At 41.4% G+C, this 19,852-nt stretch overlaps 1 protein-coding gene across 1 annotated transcript in view; it reads right to left on the bottom strand.

Annotated features, from left to right (window-relative positions):
• FBLN2 (fibulin 2) overlaps nt 1-19,852 on the bottom strand; it is a 127,484-nt gene that overhangs the window by 99,978 nt on the left and 7,654 nt on the right. Inside the window, 5 exon segments of the mRNA XM_079964961.1 lie at nt 5,564-6,936; nt 6,938-7,007; nt 7,010-7,045; nt 13,557-13,637; nt 15,410-15,443. Of these exon segments, the coding sequence (XP_079821087.1) occupies nt 5,564-6,936; nt 6,938-7,007; nt 7,010-7,045; nt 13,557-13,590 (1,513 nt within the window). The 5' untranslated portion in view covers nt 13,591-13,637; nt 15,410-15,443.

Below are 19,852 nucleotides of genomic sequence, written 5' to 3'. Positions count from 1 at the left end.
ATTCACCCATTAAACGTCTGTGAACCTGAGAAATTTCAAAGCTCCCTGCATGGTTGTATTGTCATCAGAATTATTAAACAGACTACCTTCTTCACTGACTTTAGAAAACATTAATTTAGAAGTGGATAATTAATTTCACCTTGCTTAAACCAACAGAGAGAAAGAGAGAGCTTAACAACTGCCCTCTTTGAAACAATTATCTCATTGCTTTTTGTCAGTGAGTAACTGTGGGTTTCTGGAAGGCACTGGAAGGCAATTGCAGCATCTGCACTAACTTTCGCATTAGATGTGGTTTTAACAATCCCATTTTCCCCCCATTCCCAGCTTGTCAATTTTCTTTCAAACTCTCCACTCATACTAGCTCAAGGAGTTACCAAGGAAAAAACCCTCAACATGTGTGTTTAATCATGAAACACATATGGATGCACTCATATGAGTCACTATTACCCCCAATTAAAGCGACTATCATTACCAGGCAGTAATTTGGTCCCACTCCCAACAATGACAGAAGACATTCCTAATTGTGAGGTGCTTTTTTAGATCCTTTGCAGTCTGCTTGTTTTAAAAGTGTGTAAATATCACCTATTTTCAAAGGGAAAATGGAAAACAAATGCCTTGATTCCTGTCATTTGTGCAGCTCTGATCATCAGTCTTTCGCAGCTGCTGCATTCGTTTTATGTCTATCCGAATAAGAAGGGTTACATACAAAGTCTAGCCATAGCTATCCATGCTCTTCTAGTGGCCCATTTAGACTACGGTATGGGACTGCCCTTGAAGATTGCCCAGAATTTTCAAGATTGCTGCTGCTGATACAATTTTAACTGGAATGGGATGGTGAGAACTTATCTCACCAGTTTTGCTGGCTGCTGGTTCACTACTAAGCATGGTTCAAAGTGCTGATGTTCAAATATAAAGTCTTCTCTGGCTAAGGGCCAAACCTGGATCCTGTATTCCATGGTTTTGAAGAAGTGTTGCCATATTTCAAAAAGTTGAGATTTTTTTAAAAAACACACAAAAAACCCCATTGAATTCTGAAAATTCTGCCTCTACGCTATTTTCAATGGACGAATCCTGATATGTTCTGGGAAATTCTGGACATATGGCAGCCCTAAACTTGTCTCTATTAACAGAGGTCAGCCAAATGTATAGGAATATAGAAAGCTGCCTTATATCTAGGCCTCAGGTGGCACAATTGGTTTGTGCATCTGGCTGGTAGCCAGAAGGCTGGTGGTCTGAGCCCACCCAGGGAAGGCTGTGAGTAGGATTCTTTCATTCCAGGGGACTGGACTAGATGACCCTCAGTGTCCCTTCAAACTCTACAGTTCTATGACTCTAAGGCAGACCACCAGTCCATCTAGCTCAATATTATCTATTCCAATCCGTGTCTATACCAGGATTTCAGACAGGGGACATTCCTAGCCCCAGGATTTGAACCTGGAACCTTCTGTATGCAAGGCTGATGTTCTACTACCGACCTTTTGTCCTCCTACCTTCATCTACAAAACTTTAAAATGGGGTGATGGTCCTCCACTGTTGTGTTTTCTGCACCCAATATTCTATTTAGCTATCATGGCTGGCAGGACCCATGTAAGTAGAATACAGATGAAGGATAGCTTTATGACTAAGTTTGAGTGTATAGAACTAACAGAAAGCATGATAGCTTGATAGGTTAGGTGGGACTTACAGAACTCCCACTTTCTGAGGCACTGGCAACCTCCACCTTCCTCTTAAAAAAACATATGGTTCAAGTCTATGGTTTAGAAAATTTGCTGGTGCTGTCACAAAACCTATCCAGTCTGTGTCAGCAAAAGTAATATCCACAAAACATCACCAGATACTTTTCAAATGATGCCAAAATTAGTCATCGGGGCTACCTTGGAGCCATGATTGTAATATAATGGAGGAAACTGAAAGAGTTGAATGACTTAGTTCTAGCGCTCAGAGCTATTTCAAGATCCTGTAAATGTGAGAGTGGTAATGGATGTTTTCAGTGCCAGAAAGTGCATCCATTTCTTCCTAATGTACCAATTTATATTTTTCTGTGAACTTTAGATTCACTTAGATTTGCTAACACTTTATACCCAACTACATTTGCTGTTTTCCTTTCGTGCTATCCAGAAAAATAACTATGTGTTTACCTTGGTTAATGCAGTCACTCCAGAACTGCGCTACTATGTCTAAGTGGAAAAGCCATGTGTGTATCTTACACCCACCATGAACCAGACCCTCTATGAGATACCCATCAGGCAGAGGCCTAGTTCACATAAATCCCCCCACTTTTTTGAGGGTCAAGAATAACATGAACCAGGCCCCTTGCTCGCTTAGGTATATGTGACTGTAGGCAGGCTGCTTCACTTGGGGGGCTGTGTGGCAGCAGGGAGGGCTTTACACTGTTCCTCCATCACATGGCAGTGCTGCTTAAGATTGAGTGTATACATACTGTGCTGATGAAAGAAACACCTTTTTAACATGCTGATGACGAAATAGTGCTGTAGCAGAAGTTTTCATGGTAAAGACTAAACAAAATTACCCCCAAAATCAAGTCAGATGCTGACATGCAGTTCTGTGCACAGCTGCCCTGAGTGGTGAGCCAGAAGGGTTACAGACCAGAGAGTGTCTTCCTGGGGCAGGAGTAGTAGCCAATTTGGTGCCCTCCAGTTGTCCATGGAGTACAGCTCCCATCATCCTTGACCATGCTGGCTGGGGTTGATGAGAGTTGTAGGCCAACAAAACATCTGAAGGGCACCAGGTTGGCTACACCTAGCCAAGGAAGAAAGCATCTCAAGGTACTGGAGTAACAGGCTTGCCACTGATTTCTTTGCCATGAAGAGGCTATAAAGCAGGGGTCAGCAAACTTTTTCAGCAGGGGGCTGGTCCACTGTCCCTCCAGACTATATTTGGGAGGGGGGGAATGAACAAATTCCTATGCCCCACAAATAACCCAGAGATGCATTTTAAATAAAAGGACACATTCTACTCATGTAAAAACACGCTGATTCCCAGACCATCCACAGGCCGAATTTAGAAGGCGATTGGGCCGGATCTGGCTTTAGTTTGCCTACCCATGCTATAGAGTCTTCCTGTTTAGGCTGGGGCTTTGTTTAGACAACAGTAGTCTGTATTATGCCTGTCTAGTTCTGACTCTCAACTTGTTCTACTGCTCTGCATTCTCATCTCTGATCTTCTGCTTGACTCTTGGTTCCTGACCTCTACTCAGTGGCCAACTATGCCTCAACCCTGATGATTTCCTTCTCCATGTCTCCTCCTGCTCCTCCCCTCCCCTGGAAACATCAAAGTAATGTCTGACATGATGTCATCATGCTATACCCCATCCCCTCATGCTACATTGGATGCTGCTTGCAGGGGTAGGGACACTCACAGTGTTGTGACATGCCATCATGTCTTTTATAATAGCATAGGTTCTTGAGGGGAATGAGAAGTACAGGACAAACAAGGCTGCTGCTTTGGTGGCAGTAACAGGTTCCAAACTATATCTAGTTCCAACCTTAGTTGGATACAAACCTGAATCTTTACTTTCCTTTACTTGTGTGTGTTGATTTCCAGTAAGTCGTTAAGTGGCAACTTCCCAACTTTAACACCAGCCAGAAATACAGCCCATTTACTGTACAAATGAATGCATTTTATCTTTTTGGCACTAGGCTATTTGACCTAGTTCAGGATATTATTTTACCACAGTTTGGAACATATAAGGTCTCCGTCTGATTAGGGTGGCAATCGTGACTGATTAAGTCAGCATTGGCAACAAAACAAATGAGAAACACAAGCATGGGGACTCTCAGATTGGCAGGAAAGGGAGAGGTAGACGTCCCAATCTTTAGATCATGCATATGGTTTATTTTGGACAAGCGCCATTGTGATCTGATCTCAGTTCTCATCTTATCAGAGTGGGAACAGGAAGGGATCATTTTATGGCTTATTGTTACTGTGAAGAAATGCAACGCAAAGTCAAGCCTCTAAAATAATCAGGGCTTCCTGGACGTTTTTCAGATATTAAATGTGGGTACAAATAAACATGGTAGTGTGCTTATTAAGAAATATGTTAATGCCATGATAAAGGTGACATAAAGTCTGACAGAAAATGAACCTGAACTGTGTCACATATTGGTCACTATTCACATCAGTGGCCTTAGCTTTCACTACTCTAAGGAAAATTAGATTACCATGGATTACCACTGATAAATTATTTTTGCAGTTCCACAAAGTATTCTAGAGCACAGACTTATGTATATGCACTTTACTTTATTCAAATGCAGTGGGTGGAGGTTACCTACAGCCGTATCAGTAACAGATCGTCATCAGTGCACAGTCATGTAGTAATAAGGCAACCTTTACCTCTTTTCTACTTTGCCACACTTCATATCACTAACAAAAGGGAATAGCCACCAGCTCATGGCTAGATGCTACTGATAACAGGGAGTTTTGTGTGTACTATGGTAAACCACTACGGCAAAATGGTCATTTTGATTGACACACTGTAGAGGCTAATCACAAAACATTGTAACCACTTAGAATTGTAACCATTTACGGTAGCTAATATTAATTAACAAACAACTCAAACAGCTCATGAACAGATCTGCATATCTGTCAGATAGATACTCCCTCTACACAGTTCATTAGACAATTGTATTATATATTGAGAGGATATCCCATAATGCATAGAAATGCCACAACAGATAGTATGTTCCAAATTCAACAGTATATGGAGATTGACTTAACTTTCTATAAGCATTGTGCTTGTCACTAGGTTTACTAGCAACATTATTTTAAAAAGGCCATCATTTAGCATTTTGACCAGATATTTATAACCAGGTGAATAGTTTCTCAGACTGAACATTTCTAATGAAGATGCATAACTATAGATAGCACTGGCCAGATTCTATACAACAGTATGGCTAACCTATGGCCCTGCAGATGTTGGTGGCTCCAACTCCCATCAGTCCCAGCCAGCATAAGCAGTAGTCAAGGGTAGATGGGACTTGAAGTCAAACCTCCAACCTCTGGAGGGCCACATAATAAGACATAAGCCATGGTTTACTGTACATCACATGAGGAACCTCATGCCCAGGGGCCAAATGTGCCCCACCATGCCTCACTATCTAGCCAACAGGACTCTGCCCAGGCCATACCCCACTCATAGGCCATACTCTGCACCCTCCTCTGGTGGTTTTACTAGGATGATGTGTGAACTGGGCCAATGTGAACAATCTATGAAGGAAAGTAGAGTGGATAGGAGAACAATAATGAAAGTTCTACAAAAATGAACAATTATTCATGTTTTTTTAAATATATATATATATATAATGCAGACATTAAACTTCTCACTCTGAGAAATAGTTCTAATAAAACAATAGGCCACAATGGAACAAAGACTTGACCATTGATTGAGGCCACTCACTGAGAATGAGTCGATAGTTTTGAAGATTAGAGCTATGTTTGACATCATACAAGGCAGGCAAAACCAATATTCTGCTATATTTTTTTTGAAACATTTAATGTTATGAATACAAAATCTGATTTATCGGTCTTGAATACAAAATCTTACCTTCTGATAACTTGGGGGAAGTCTGAACAGAGTTGGGATCTATGTCCTCTTCAGATGTGTAATGATAAAGAGTCTGAGGCTGTTTTAAGGATATCCTATTGTTATCTTCTTTCAGTGCAATGGGAGATGGTTGTGTTGGATTGAACTTGACCTTGGGGAACTTAATTTCCTCATTTTTCTCCTGCAAAGAGTTTAGCCCATGCGATTGAGTCATATTGGACTCTTGTAAGACCAACAACCTGTTTTCTTTCTGCTTGTTGTCTTTCTTCATGTTTAGCTTGATTTTGAAGCGGGCATTTTCTTCTTGCTCATTCCTCTCCCTGTTGGCTGGCTTTCTCCTCTCCACATCTGCCATATTTCTGGGCCTCTCAGTTGTAACCGCAGCTTGTTCCTTCCTAACGCTGTTAGCAATGGTTGTTCGATGATGCCTTTGCCGTGCTTTGGGGGTTGATACCGTGCTTGTCGTAGAAATCCTTTCCTCACTCTTTTCAGTGGCGCGACTAGTTTCAGAGTAGTGCAGAACACGAGCAACTGTGGTCGCGGGTGGCAAAGCTTCTGTCGTTGAAGCAGGGTGAGTTAATGACGGAGGAGTAACACTGCTGCTTGCAAGGTACTCATAATCCTCACTTTGCTCTTGGCCCATGCTCTCTTGCTCTGTATGAGCCGCATAACTGTAGAACTTCTTAGGTGGCTCTACCTGAGTGGTGTCTCCTTCTGGTGCCTCCTGGTCATAACTATAGGAATCATCATAGTGCCGTTCTGGTTCGGTGTCCCCGGTATCGGATGGGCTATGAGGGTTTAATGTGGATTCGTTACAGTCCGGGAGCAGGTAGCACATGAGATCCCCTCCCGAATTGGGGCAGTGGCAAACCTTGCACGGAGGCATGTGGAACGTGTGTCCTGCCGCGTATTTCTGCTCTTCATGGAGGCAGCCGATTCTTCCGCACTGAGGGCACCCGTCTGCGGGCAGCACGGCATCGATGCAGTTGGGCGGAAGGTCTGGACAGAGCATAAACTGGCAGCTGATTTTGCCGCCCCCTTTGGGACAGGAGCATTCTGTGCTTCCAAAGTCAACATAGTAAGACTGCCCTTCGGGGACCTTGCCGTTGATAAAACCGACATTCACACAGTCATAGTACTGATAGCCTTCACAGGTGCAGCCATGCTGGAGACAAGAGGCGCAGCACTCGTCCGGCTCAAGCACTTCCTCAATGCAATTTTCCAGCTGCTTACACTCCACACCTGTGCAATCCTTCTGAGCTTCGGAGATGCCAATCCAAATAAGCAGCAAGAGGGCTGTGTTCAGCGAGCAGAAATGTAGCACTCGGTGCCTATCCATAATCTTCCAAAACAAGTGCGGCAAAAATCCAGCCTTTTATTGGGTTCGTTCTTTCTCTCTTGTGCGTTTTCCCCCTTTGGAATTTCTGCTCACTCAGCTCCTGGTCAGAAATATTTCCCTGGATTCTGTTTTGCAACTAGAGCCTAGGTTTATGAAAGAGAACTTTGTTAAAGGCTATACTCTGCACATATCCTGTTAGACATTAGAGATAGTTTTAAAATGGGATAAAATTCCAACATCTGGAAAGCTACATATAAAATTAATCATAATATCGTCCAAGCGCTATAGACACCCAACTCCAAGATGCATGCTTTTCATTTCTCTGTCTTTTGCCTCCCCTCTCTATCCCTTAAAAAAAAGAAACAAGAAAGTGGCCTTTTTATCTATTCATAAAATATACACATAGTAAAATAAAAGGCAATATTTTGAAAACATTTGGTATTTATGTATTTATTTATTTTAGAAGCCTTGGTTTTTAAAAGAATAATAGTTGGCAGACAAATACACAGTTCTTTCTTCTTCAGATTTAACTTTCCTATATTTGATCATGGAACGTATTTATCGTGTCTGTAATTTTGCTTTTGTATACTGTATTTTACTTTGTGGAAACTGCCTTATGTGTGAAGGCTTTTGTCCTGGAAGGCTGCCTGTGTGTGTGTGTGTATCAGTTTGAAGCAGTTTCTCAAGTTTATACACACACACATTAAATTTCAAATTAAACTTCAGATGGGGCATTAAACTTCAAATGGGGGAGGGGTGAACATACTATATTTTGATCCCTTTGGAATCTGAATTTGACAGTCAAAATGGTCTCAGCTTGGCAATTCTAGCATGAGTCCCTGTCCCTGATCCAAACTAACTTGATGGCAGCAACTCCTCACAGCTGGACCTTCACTAGGCCCTAAATGCTGTGACAGACATGAACCAGAAGGCCCTAGGGACACCAGGAGGCACAGAAAATGTAGAGAATCTGGGAATCTGACCAGCCATTTCCAAAATGAAGGACCACACATATCTGCTCTTGGGTCCCTGAAGCACAGATTCACGCAAAACGGCCTTGCAGGTTATTAACAGGATTTTTATTTGAAGTGCATATGCAAAACAAAGGTACAGAGCAATAAGTTTGCAATCTGCACCCCCTAGTCAGGATGTGCCCCCTTTATATAGATTTGCAGAACAGAATACCACCTGATCTCTTGTAAACCGAAAGTTATGGCAACTTCCTATGTCCTTACATGGGCTTGCCCCCCCCCCCCTTTCCTTCCTGCACCAGCCTCTCCACACCATGAACCTCAACACGTGTTCACATGTAAAACATGTGATTTATACTAGTGGCAATAAAATGGGGCTTTGTCTCCTGCTTTACTTACTCCTCCCTTTCAACTCGCCTCCTTGTCTTCAGTCTCCCCCTGTCTGGGGCTAGAATGAAAGATCCATCTAGCCTTGCTCTTATCTCTCACCTGCCTAGGCCTAGACATTCCTGAGATAGGCCTGTTTTTCACTGTAACATCTAAGCAACAGAAAAAACCCTGTCCTTCTGGCTGGTGTAGAAAAACCTCCCCTTTTGGGATAAATATGCCCCTTCACCCCTTCACCATGATTTCTTGGGGCCCTAACCCCAACTGTGTATGCCCCTCACCAACATAGTCCTTGTCACCAATACTGTTATGATGGAAGAAGATATAGGATGAGTCCCTCAGGCCCATCATTCTTATATTAATTGACAACAAAGCCCTTAACAACTTGGGTTCCAGGATACCTTAAGGACCACTTGATTCCTTAGTTCCCTGTTAGTAGCCGTAGCCACACACACACACACACACACACACACACACACACCATTGCACAGACATGCAACTCATATCCACCAGGAACCATGCATCCATTATTATGGGCCCAGTGCTGAGGAACTCCTTCCTGGCTGAGTTAAGATAGACCACCTCTTAGTTGAACTTCTGGCACTTGGTGGAGACCTTTGTATTTCAAAAAGCACCTCAAGTAAGTTTTTATGGTTTATTTTAACTGATTTTATCTATATTGCATCTTTTGCAAACTTACTGTACGCTGCTTATAGAGTATGGAATTTGGCTGCATATTAACTGTTGAAATGAAATCAACAATAATTCTCCCAGTGGCATCACTGAGAGCACAGTGAACTCCAGTCCTAGAAAGGGATGATTGTAGTGTGTGACATGGGGTGCCACTGCTGCACTGGAGCTCAGCAGGAAAGGTGTTAAGTAGAGAAATGCAGTAGCAAAGATGTAAAAGCATCTGCCACAACCCAGGAGGACGATACAGGAATGGTACCCCACTTCCCATACCACAACTGTAATGGGCTCACCCCAAAAACGATGTTTTCCACCATGAAAACTAATCATTTTTCTTGAGTCTATTCAGAATCTTACTGGGAGAAGTTTAGCAACCATACGTTGTGTTTATAAATATATTTGATATTATGAGTTCCTGCACTAATGGGAAAGCAAAGTAACTACAGCCCTAGAAATGAAACAACAGTGTCACGATGTGTTCCCAGAGCAGCTCAAAACAAGGAGAAACAGGGAGATGAGGGTTGTCCGTGCTGACTATGAATTCCAAACAAGAGCTCCTGGAGCTCACAACATCTGGAACTCAATTGCAAGAAAACCAGCCTCCTTTAGGTATCACAGTCTTACCATAGACAGCAGAAGCAGGAGTTAACTGCAGAACTGCTTCCCCTGATTCGCCATAAATTTTGAACTACTTCTTCAAGCAGTTTGCATTAGTCTTTCTCTTTTTTTTACCTTAAAAATACTGAATTCACCACAGCAGTATTCATCATTCGATGAAATGAGTCCAGGTTGCATTAATCATTTCAAACCCTGCTCCATCTTATTGCCAGAAAGAGCTGTTGTCTTTTTCAGCAACTTGACCAGCAATACAACATTATGAAATAAGGTTTCGGGCACGCAATCCATTTAATAGAATCATAGAATTATAGAGTTGGAAGGGTCATCCAGCCCAACTCCCTGCAATGCAGGAATCTCAACAAAAGCATCCATGGCAGATGGGCATCCCGCCTCTGCTTTTAAACCTCCAAGAGGTGTTATGTGTTGCAAGTCTTGTGACCTGGGTGGCCTCTTCTGGACGGGGTTGTACACCCAATGGAAAGGGCAAGTCTGTAGCTTGTAGGGTGCTCACAGGGTGTTTGGACATGGAGGTGAGTCAGGGTGGGAAGATTAGGAGTTGCCTGTATACTGCTTCTCGCACATAATTCTCTCTCCTATACACACCCCTCTATCTTCTTTAAACCATCCTCCTTCTCCCTACAGAATCCATGCAGCCTCTCCATCCTGGCCTGTGCCCTTCCCCAATCCTATCACACCACACACCCCAAAAGCCACCCATCCCTGCATCCTATTTCCCAAAGTGCCTAGCCAGATGCCGCTGGGGAATCCCAGAAGACACACAGGCAACAAGACGTAGAGCCATGCTGGTCTACAGGGCTGATTCCCCTCCCCCTGCTTCTCTTTCTTTTAATATGTGTTTCTAATCTGTTTTTTTATTTTTAATTAGCTGCAGATTTTTTGTATATATTCATTCTTTGGTTTTATTGTTACATTGTTTTCTTGTTAATTATATGTGGATTTTCTTGGTGTCAACCTCATCATTTTACAGAAAGGGTGGAGTAGGAATGTAATAAGTAGATCTGGAACTTATTCTAAGGGTTTGACTCAAATAAAACGAAGAAGAAAATAAAAAATGGAAACGCCAAAACCTTGTAACAATACGTTGTAATTTTGCTATGAGCCATGTTTTCCACTGTTGTATAGAAAGGCAACAGCTGAAAGTATGCTTGGAATTAAAATACAATGCGTTTGAGAAAGAAAGTAGGCACACTGACCCCTTGGGCTGCCTCAACATGTTCATCCAACATCAGTGCAAAGTCTGATGCTTCCCCTTTCACTATCAGTTTTTGCTTCTGTTTATCTGAACGTGCAAGATATCTTGGGGAAGGTCATTACTCCACTGCAACATTGAAGCTAGAACTGAACAGACTTACAAATTCTTACAGTATTTCCTGCTTTTCTCATTTTCAACAATCCATAATAGGAGTAAGTAATTCTGAATCTGATTTGTACAGACTCTTTGGTGCAAGTGCCCATATTCTAATGGCCATCTTATTTAATTATTCAGATGATACTGGTGAACAAAAACTGTTCCATGAAGCCTAAGGGCAAGAGGATTCCCTCTTCATAAACATTTCCTGAGTTGTCTGAATATACGGTGATTATATGAAACATGTCTTTAGGATTTAAATGATGTCAATTTATGCCATTTTTTGCCCTCACACTATGCTTGCTATTCCTGCTTAGAATCTTCTGCTGTCTTTAGTGTCAGGAGTCTAATTCTGATCCATCACAAGCAAGCAGTCTATCCTATACATTATACAGGATAATTACTGCATAATTATTGCAGTTGCCAGTTGTTCATTCATGTTCTGAAAAGCACTTCAGTTACCTCTGACAGTGTGGTTTGGTAAAAACGCCAAGAATATTCTCACACTAATTTTTGATGAGCTCACACATTTCCGGATTGTGAGGGTGTGAAAGGAAGCACTTATCTAATGGTTAGCACAGACTTTCTGAAGTTGTAGGTTTTATATATTTTGAACATGATTCCCCTATTACTTCTTTTTGTTCAAAACATGTTTTCATACTGTTCTGGCCCACCTCAATTACCTTTGTGCTTTGAAATTTTGAGATTGCTTTTTGTACCAAAGTCAAATGAAACTAGCACATTTTGGCAATTCTAGGGCGGTAAAGGTACCCCTGATCATTAGGTCCAGTCGTGGCCGACTCTGAGGTTGCAGCACTCATCTCGCTTTATTGGCCGGTGTACAGCTTCCGGGTCATGTGGCCAGCATGACGAAGCCGCTTCTGGCAAACCAGAGCAGCACATGGAAACGCCGGTTACCTTCCCGCCGGAGCGGTACCTATTTATCTACTTGCACTTTTGACGTGTTTTCGAACTGCTAGGTTGGCAGGAGCAGGGACCGAGCAATGGGAGCTCACCCCGTCGCGGGGATTCGAACTGCTGACCTTCTGATCGGCAAGTCCTAGGCTCTGTGGTTTAACCCACAGCGCCACCCGCGTCCCTATGGCGGTAAAAACAGAGAATATGATACTTGTGTTATACATTATATATTTTTCAAATAATTATATGTTGTAGAACACTTTTTATTCTATGTATTTATTGACCTGGGTTCACACTTAACACTGAGACATCGTTCCTTTAGTTAAGGTGTGATTTGTTTGAATATCTGAACCCTGTCTGACAGACAAACCACAGTTTGTTTCCAGCAATAAACCATGATATGCAGCCATAGTTTCCTATTGGCTCATGAACCATGGCTTATTTTAACTATGGTTCAGCATTACATCCCAACCCAAGAACCTTGTTAACCATGGTCTGTTTGGGTACCCCACTGCACATACTTGCAAATCTATAGAGGCATGAGGCAAGAACAGCTGGAAAACAAAGTAACTTTGGAGAAACAAACTATGGCTTGTTTGATCATCTGTGAGACAGTTCTGAGGTTTATTCAATAAACCATGTGTTAAACAAAACATAGCTTAGAATTATATGTGAACTCACTCATTATCTTGTCAACCTAACTTTGTGACTATGCTAACAGTGAACAGAGACCTCTATTTCCATGCCCACTTAAAAATTGTATAGCCCATCACAAGAAAACAGAACATTCATAGGAATTATAAGGAAATCTGAAAAACAAAAGCAACCACCAGCTGTGGGGAAAACATTCTTTTGAAGCAAAGAACATTGATTGGTGAGCAAAACAGAAAAGTATAGCAATATAAAAGGAGAAGGGAAAGGAAGGCTGGAAAACAATGGAAGAAATTGGCATATGGGCTTGCTGTCCTAGACAGTAGAAACAAAACTGCTTTCATGGCAGTAATAATTTTTAAAGCACACACAATAGGGGCTGATTCTGCATCTTTTGTTTATGTGTCTGCTGTGATTATGTAGCTTACAAATATGTTCACTTTAATTTTATAATTGGAGTTTATACGAGAATGGTAAATAGGTGTTTGCTTGTCTAGATGGACATGCAAATTAATGTGAAAGAGTTTTAAGGAAGTATGCTGATAATCCTGTTAGGTTTCCAGTTTTCCAGAAATACACACACACACACACACACACACACACACACACACACATGTGTTTGATATCATACACATGCAAACCCCCCCCCCCCCCCCGTGTTTCCATGTGCTCTGGCACTCATCATGGTGTTCCATGCACCAGAAGCAGTTTAATCATGCTGGCCACATGACCCAGAAAAGCTGTCTGTGGACAAACGCCAGCCCCCTCAGCCTGAAAGCAGAGATGAGTGCTGCACCCCATAGTCAAATTCGACTGGACTTAGTTGTCCAGAGGTCCCTTTGCCTTTTACCTTTTTACCTGCATATATAGAAAAGATAAATACCATGGACAACTTGAGTATGCAAGGGAGTATGAATGTGCTTAGTTCCAATATTTCAGGCTTATGTGGCCAACTTTGAGTAGAAAAATGGAGCCATTTAGTAATTTTGACCTTAAAATACAATGTTCGTCTAATTTCATTATCCTCGTTATTTCTCCTTCAGGACTTACACGCCTGCTTGCTATCTGTGAACTTGCCTGCCATGCCTTCAGTTCAGAGTGCGGCCTACATTCTTTTTCTGCTGGGAACTTCTGAAGAGAATGGAAAACGTAAATGTAAAATAAATAGCATTCTTCTGCCACTAGAAATATTATCTTTAGAGCCAGCTTTTAAATAAATCTCTCCCCCCCCCTTTCTTTTAGTGCTTAACTTGGTAATATATTATTTGAATGTTACTCCAGCATCTATGAATAGCCAGTTGTTATACCAGGGTTGGTTGGGGGAATGTGTCACTGGAAAGATCATACACCTGGGCTATTCTCATGAGACCTTCCTTTTCCTCTCCCTTGCACTATTCTAATTAAACACATATTTTCAGCCACAGAAAAATCAAGTTTGTGTTTTGACTGGGCCTCTCGCACTCATGTGGACATGCTGTTATCCTTAGCACTGTTCTGTTAGGATTTTACCTGGTGGGTTCTTACTGAAATGAATAAAACTGCATGGAAGATAGATATAGCTATATAGATATTGATATAGATGCTATAGATATTCACTGCTAAGTTTTGAAAAGCCACAGATTAGTCAATGGATTGTGAAGGTGAGAGATGTAGAAACAGAAGGGCTGAGTTGTAGTCCTGCCAAACTGCATATAAATTTCCTTGTGCTGTGTGCAGGATACCCTACAACTGCAGATAGTAAGACCTGGATTTCCAATCTAAATCCAATATTTCATGGCATTCTCTCACTGGAAACAGACAAAATCTTGGATGTACAAATCTGGATTAAGAACAACTGTCAAACAGGCCCATTGAAACCTGCCATTTTCAAAGGAGCTTGCTCAGAATTTGACTTTTGAAGTAAAATATTGGGATCTTTTCTGTTTCGATGTCAGCATTTCTAGTTGGTTCTAAAATGACATGCAGATCATGCCGGGGGGAGGAGGGGGAGACAGGTTATAGGGGTGGTGTTGAGGGACGATTCTGGAAAATGTTTTAGCTCACATAGCACAAAGCCATGGTTTAGAATTATGAGGATAAGGCTAGGCTAGCCTGAGGTTCCATGAATTTCCCTTTCTGCCTCTGGTACAGCCACAAAAAGGAGTATAGGAATTTCTGCATTGCATCAGAACCCTGATCAGTGGCTAATCAAGTTAACCATATTTTGGCTTTCTATTAAGTTTTTGCCTAGCACCTTTGCCAATTCAAGGAGAACCTAGAGTCCTGTTTATAGAGGAACTTCCACCTATCAAGGAACAGCCAGTTCTTGAGTTGTTGGAGATGGGGACTCAACCATCATTAATCCTCTTTTTTGAAGCAAGCTTTGATTAAACCTGATTCCTGTATATTCCCTAAAGGACATTTTTGGATTCCACATTCCACATGGTGACCAAGTGCAAACTCAATGGCTTCAACACCAGCAGCCCTTCCATTGCTGTTTACCATCAGCCTGATCAAAAAACAAAAACCTCTGGAACTAATGCTAATCCGTTACATTATTAGTTGTAAATGATGAGGATATTAGTGATCAGTCAATGAGCCATGGGAAATCTCAGTTTTGATCCCAATTATCTTGGCTCCCCAAGCTGCCCAGGCTGAATGCTAGGAATATGTCAAAGCTGTAGGACCCCTCCCCCATGACTATCTGATCTCTTTAAACCACATTATTTTTGTTACCAAGATTCCCCCTGGCTGGGACATGGTAAATTTCAATGGGGACGAATAAACACAAGCCTTCATCATTATGTACTGAGGCCATGATGGATTACGAACTAATTAAAATTCCTTCAATATCCCGATTGTATATATTAGCATATCATATGCTGAAACAAATCAGCATACAGCCTGGGAACTTATTTACTTACTTAAAATCTCCAAGTTCATTATTCATCTTTGTAACTGAAACAAAAAACAAATTATGTAGTTCAGCATATTCCTGGTGCCCATAATTACATAAAAATACATCACATGCAACATTTAAAAGGGTGGGACAGAAAATTCTACAATATGCATAGGAATATGCAGTCAGCATAGAGATCTCCATGCTCACAACTGGCACAATTTTTCAACAATTTTACATGCTGAACCAAGTAAAAAATAGTGAAACAATGTTAACATGCAAGAAAACATGTAGTCAAAGGTCATCATAGGGGTCAAATTGATTAAAGTACTTTGTAGAAAGGAGACAGATTTGCAACCAACCAAAAATGGGGGAGGGGGGCCCTGAGTTGCAGTCTGTAGGAATGCATTTGGGAAAGAATTTGGTTTAATTGAACTGGTCCACATATTAAGGCATGGGTAGGCAAACCAAGGCCTGGGGGCCGGATCCGGCCCAATTGCCTTCTCAATCCAGCCCAGGGACGGTCCGGGAATCAGCGTGTTTTTACATGAGTAGAATGTGTCCTTTTATTTAAAATGCATCTCTGGGTTATTTGTGGGGCCTGCCTGGTGTTTTTACATGAGTAGAATGTGTGCTTTTATTTAAAATGCATCTCTAGGTTATTTTGGGGGCATCGGAATTCGTTCATTTTTCCCCCAAAATATCATCTGGCCCCCCACAAGGTCTGAGGGACAGTGGACCGACCCCCTGCTGAAAAAGTTTGCTGACCTCTGTACTAGGGAATATTGGCTGGGAATAGGAGCAAGTGGGTTGGGGAGGGAGGCAACAAGAGTAGCAGGACAGAGGCTGTGGCAAGGACAGGTGATTATATTTTGCTTGCATTTTCCTCCATTTTTGTCGGCTGTATATATTATATATGATGTTATCCACCTTAGGGATAAGACAGGACACAAGCCAGAATGAATAAATGCATTCACATATACATACACTGACCTTCCCTTCTGCATGTATAAAAGGTTACTTGTGTCTTTTCCACAGGCTGCCTCTCATACTTTCCTTTCCCACTCTGTTCTCCAAGGCATACACAGGTTATCCCTCAGAAATACAAGAACTACCCAAAGTTTAATGTTTCTTTGCATGTTTTCCAAAGGGGCTTGGGTATTTAAAATATTAAGCAGAATGTGAATTTATGAAGGCTCAATTCACTGCAGGCAATTTTGCTGTTGAATTTTCTCCAGATAAATTGCAAGTATCTGTTGTAACCAAGCTCACACGTTACACAGAAACATGCATGCAAACACGTCACCACAGAGACATGTATTTCTCAAGATTTTGGTTCTAGAGTCATGGTATACCACAGGGATGTTGCCTTCCACTTCAGGTAAAAGTAGGAACATAGAAATATGTTTATCAGCTGTTTTCAGCAAACCAAGACTGTTCCTGAAACTGTTGAATTTCATGTTGGGAAATATCAGCATCAAAGCCCAGCATCCAGAAATCTTCCATAGTATGTCAGTCTTGGTAGTGCACCCTGAATTGTCAATTATACTTAGTGGTTTCACCTTCTGCTATAGCCATATCTCCAAAATAACAGATAAGATTTGGTTCAAGTCTGATAATGAACTCTAAAAAAATCATGGGACATTTATATCACAATAAATCTCACTACAAGAGTATTTGCTATTTATTGTAATAAATTGTCCATCAAAGTTGTCTAGACAATGCCATTTCCATGATTAACAATTTTGTTAATCAATTTTGATTGCAATATACAGTAACATGTTAATTGCACCATATTTTGCTTTCTCCATATCAATCTCCAGCATGTTTTGGTTACAGCCTTTCTATGATTTTCCACACTCTGACAGCAAGAGACTGATTGCTGCAGATAAAACTGGAGTCTGTTAATGTGCTTATGCTTTGATCTTCAAAATACTCATGAAGCATCTAAGAACTCTGGTTCTCCAGAGGATAAGATGCCAGTCATACCATTTTTCTAGCCTGGCTGGTGGTCTTGTAATGTGGGCATATACACATCAGGCTTTTTTTTTTTACTTTTTTAAAAAAATCTTTTTTGTGTTTCACAAAGAATGACCCCTGCTGCTTTTCAAATAACACTTTTCAGAGCAATTTAAATGTATTAAACTGGTTCCTATTCTGTCCTGCACTCACATAACTGTTACACTTCCTTAGATAAAAGGTCGCATTTAACAACCAATTAACTACTCTCCTTGTGTAAAGGCATCCTTAAAAAGATGAAATCTTCAACCTGTTATTTCTTTTTGGAGAAAAGATGCATTTGGCTTCTGAATGACAAATATAGATATAGTACAACTCCTAGACTTCACATCTCTGCTTACCCTTATAGCTGGGACCTGTCCTACCATTAGATATAGTGAGGCAGCCACCCCTAAGGCATCTGATTTGAGATGTCATGAAACAGTAAATTAAATAACCAGCAATTTGCTGCTAAGTGGAATGATCTGTCTCAGGAGCCAGGATGACTTGGCTGGCCTTGGGCATTATGCACCATGACTTGCAGATGGGGAGACTATTGCTGCTCTGCTTCAAGGAGCAAGTAACTTGAGCTGCGCACCTTCCAGCCTACTTTCCTTGACAGTATCTGTTCTCTATTAGACAGCGAGTTCTGGCACTAAACATAGATACTGAGCCTTTACTTAATAACGCAAGAAGGATCCTTCGAAGTCCTGCATTCTAGTCTCACAGTAAGCGAGCAGGACACGACCGCAATAACCCTTTCGTACTCATGATCCCCAGCAACTGATGTTTCAAAGCATTCTGCCTCTGATACTGGAGGTAGCACAAAGTCATCATGGCTAGTAGCCACTGACAGTCTTATCCTCCATGAATTTATCTAATCTCCTTTTAAAGTGATCCAAGTTGGTGGCCATCTTGTGGAACCCAATACATAGTTAAATTCCACAGTTTAACTGCATTGGGTGAGTTGGCATAACAGCTGAATGGGTTAAATTGTTTCTTGGAAATTAAGATGTGGCATAAATGCATCTGGCTTTTCCACTCACACCAGCAGCTTGTTTAGTTTACTATGAAACTCAATTGACAAAACAAACTTTCCTAATAATAATATATAAATACCAATTAATGCCATTTAGCTGGAGGCGAAAAATTATTGTTTTAATGCAGGACAAGCTGAAGCACGTCTTTGAAATACTCAGACTGAAATGTTAATCACTACCACAGATTTCAAACAAATTGAATTCAGACAAATGTTTCAGGAAGAGGGGAGTTTTTAATGACACAAAACCCAAACATGCTGAGAAACAGTACTTTCTACTTTTCCTCCAGGAATGGAAGCAAAATCTTTGAAACTGAAGCTTAAATCTGTCATGCTGTTAATGAGTCTGCAACCATTAACCATCAGTCAAAAGCTTGTACAAAATCTCTCCATAAAAGATAATGAAATTAATTTGATTCGTTAAGATACATAGATACATGCCTTTCTCTTTGATGTAAAATGCTGCCATTCAGAAATAACAATATCACCAGCTGTAGATTCTCCCATGTAACTCATGTTTGCTTTTCAGTGTGCTGTACTTTGAATAAAGAACTGTGTGAAGCTGTCATGAGGGATTTAAACTACGGTGTCAACAATATGCAAACATCTCCCAGTTCTATCTCTCTCTTTTCCATCAGATGCCAAGGAGACAGTGTGAAACCTTAACAAGGGTTTAGAAGCTGGGGGGAGGGAGGCTGAATGCGGGCTAACAAATGAAGGTCTAAGTCCTGCTCAGAGTAGACCTACCATAATTAATAGACCCAAAATTAATGGCATACCTTCCATCACTGGAGTGAGGAAAATTGGGACACAACCTTGACAGGCATCCCTCCTCTCACTCTAGCTCCCTCCCTTGCATCTTTATGCAGTGCCTTCAGCCACCACTGCCATGGTCACTGCCATCAGTGTAGCCAGTGTGGTGCTGGCTTCTGGAAGTATGTTGGCTGGAAAGGCACGGTGGAAGGAGGAAGAATACTGGTGACAGGGGGGGGCAGGGTAAGTTTTGCTTCCGTCTTTTGGTCCTGCATTCTGGTATGAGCCAATTTACTTGCGCCACAGCACAGGGTGAAAAATGGGACACCTGGGATTGGGGTCAGAAGCCAGGGTGGCTTCTGTAAATCTGGAATGTCCCAATTTAAATGGGACAGTTGCACAGTATGTGATGGGCCCAAGAAGGATTCTTTGTTACACTATCCATTCGTTACAGTAGAATCCTACATTACAATTCGGAAATTTCCCATTATGAGAACTGATCTGAATTCTAAACACTCTGGACTCCGCCCCTTTCATTTATTCTCCTCAATGTTCCTAATGTACATGGAGAATACCAGCTAGCTACATCCCAGACATTTTATGCTGTGAACCACCTTGAGATCGTCAGATGAAGGGCAGTATACAAATTAAACAGAGGAGGAGAAGAAGAGGAAGAAG

This window comes from Podarcis cretensis, assembly GCF_951804945.1.
Source record: "Podarcis cretensis genome assembly, chromosome: 2".
Taxonomy (NCBI): Eukaryota; Metazoa; Chordata; class Lepidosauria; order Squamata; family Lacertidae; genus Podarcis; species Podarcis cretensis.
The sequence above is the reverse complement of the archived record's forward strand: the minus strand, read 5'-3'. Positions and strand labels throughout refer to the sequence as shown.